We start from the raw sequence: 1,952 nt of genomic DNA on the forward strand, positions 1-1,952 counted from the left end.
TGCCGGCCCAGCAGCCTCTGGTGGCCCCCCAGCGCCTGCTCCCGCTGCGAGCAGGCGGCCAGCAGCTTGCAGGCGCCCTCCCGCATCCGGATCTCATGGTCGATCTTCTTCTGGATGTCCGTGTCCTGCGGGGACCGAGCGGCTCAGCGCGGCCCTGGGCACCCGGGGGCTGCAGGGAGCTGGGGGGCAGGTCCCCCGGGTCCCAGGGCTGCAGGTGCCATGGGGGACGAGCTGCCCTGCGCAGCCCCCCTGCACGGAGCAGCTCGGGGGGAAGAAAGCACCACTGTGCCCAGCTGAGATGCGGCCCCCGCGCGCGGCGCTGGCACAGAGGGGCCTGTGTGCAGCAGGAGGGGGCGGCTGGACAACGGGTGCCTTGTGGGGCTCGACCCCCCCGTCTCCCACCTGCTCCAGACAGGGCTGAGCCTGGGGGGCCAGCTAGGACCTGGGACAGGCAGGATCTAGCCCTGATCCTGGGCTGGGCCCACAGGCCTGGCCTGAATCCCTGATGCACACGCGAGCGTGGGGGGGCGGCTTCTTCCTCCCCATCCTTTGCTGCCATGGAGAAATAAATAAATATTTCCATGCCCGGCACGGGTTACCAGGCAACCTCCGCTCCCCCGGCCTGCGTGATGCCCCCGCCATCCAAGCAGGCCTCTGCAGCCCCCAGGACTACGGCGCGGGAGAGGAGGCGAGGGAGCCACTGATGGCCCCACAGATACCCCTCCCCAGACATGGCCCCCGGGGCCCAGCGCCCCAAGGGAGTCAGATCGGGGCTCGCTACTGCCCCCAGTCCAAGCATGGGGTCCCCCAGCTGCCCCCGCCGCCCCCACGCCAGCGGCCCCGGGTGGCAGGACCAGCCTCGCTGTCTGGCGCTGCACCCCCAGGCCCAGGGCCCCCGCGCCGCCGGACGCCCCAAGAGCCTGGAGGCGGCGCTTGTGGACGTTACCCCTGGAGCCTAGTGTCGGCGCTTCCCGGCACGGCCCCCTGCTCACGCACAGCTCCCCGGTCTCTCCCCTGGGGGCACGGAGCCCCTGCGCCCCAACCCCCTGCAACAGGGACCTGGTGCAGGCCTAGCCAGGTCCACCCCAGAGCCAGGTGCCCTGGGCTCCGGCCGAGGCTGGGGGTGGCCGCGGCCCCGCACAGCGCCCAGCTGCAGCTCTGGGGAGCCAGAGGAGAGAGCTGGATGGACCCCCGTCTCCGCCCCCACCGGGGACAGCTGCAAAGCCACGGAGGAAGACGCCAGCACCCGCTGAGGGGCTGCTACCCCATCCCTGCCGGCGCCCGCACCGGGCCTACAGCCGGGGGGCCTCGCACAGCACCCCTCGCCCCCGCGGCCCAGCCCCCGCCCCGTCCTGCCCCTGGGCGGGGGGACAAAACCCAGGAGTCTGGGGAAGGGGGTGCAGACGAGCCCCCAGGGCTCTGCCCCTGCCACACTACAGCTCCCAGCCTGCCCTGCTGCGCCAGCCTGGGAAGGGGCATCTGGCCCCACATGCTGCCCCACAACTGGGGGGCAGAGCCAGGCCCCTGCCCCACGCACTGCCACCTGCCTTCCCCCAAGCGGGGCTGGTGCCAGCTGGCTGACATGTGTGCGGCTGGGCTGGGCTGGAGCCCGGCTGCCTGCAACACACGGACACGCGCCAGCGCTGCTGCCACGTGCTGCCACGGCACCGGGCCTGCAGCTGCGGCCCACACCCCAGAGCCCCCGCCCCTCCCCCAGCATGCTCATGGCCCCAGGGAGCCTGGGGACCCCCGTGGTGAGAGACGGGACCCAGGAGTCCAGGACCTCCGCCTTGTCGCCTTCAGTGTCCCCTGGCAGCCTTGAGGGCCGGGCAGGCCGGATGCGGTGCCTACCTGCAGGCTGAGTGCGATCTGCCGGATGTAGAGCATGTTCAGGTCCTCCAGGATGCGCAGCTTGTCCTGCATTGCTGCCCTCACCGCCGTGCACGCGGGGA

The 1,952-nt window shown here is 72.3% G+C and overlaps 1 protein-coding gene across 1 annotated transcript in view; it reads right to left on the minus strand.

The window, feature by feature from the left end:
* Nucleotides 1-1,946, minus strand: part of RTKN (rhotekin) — a 7,405-nt gene extending 5,459 nt beyond the window's left edge. Inside the window, exons 1-2 of the mRNA XM_025191903.1 lie at nucleotides 1,852-1,946; nucleotides 4-125 (exon numbers count right to left, since the gene is read on the minus strand). Coding sequence (XP_025047688.1) covers nucleotides 4-125; nucleotides 1,852-1,923 — 194 coding nt within the window. The 5' untranslated portion in view covers nucleotides 1,924-1,946. The remainder of the gene's footprint in view (nucleotides 1-3; nucleotides 126-1,851) is intronic.
* Between the last annotated feature and the right edge of the window lie 6 nt (nucleotides 1,947-1,952).

This window comes from Alligator sinensis, unplaced genomic scaffold (genome assembly GCF_000455745.1).
Source record: "Alligator sinensis unplaced genomic scaffold, ASM45574v1 scaffold1334_1, whole genome shotgun sequence".
Classification (NCBI taxonomy): Eukaryota; Metazoa; Chordata; order Crocodylia; family Alligatoridae; genus Alligator; species Alligator sinensis.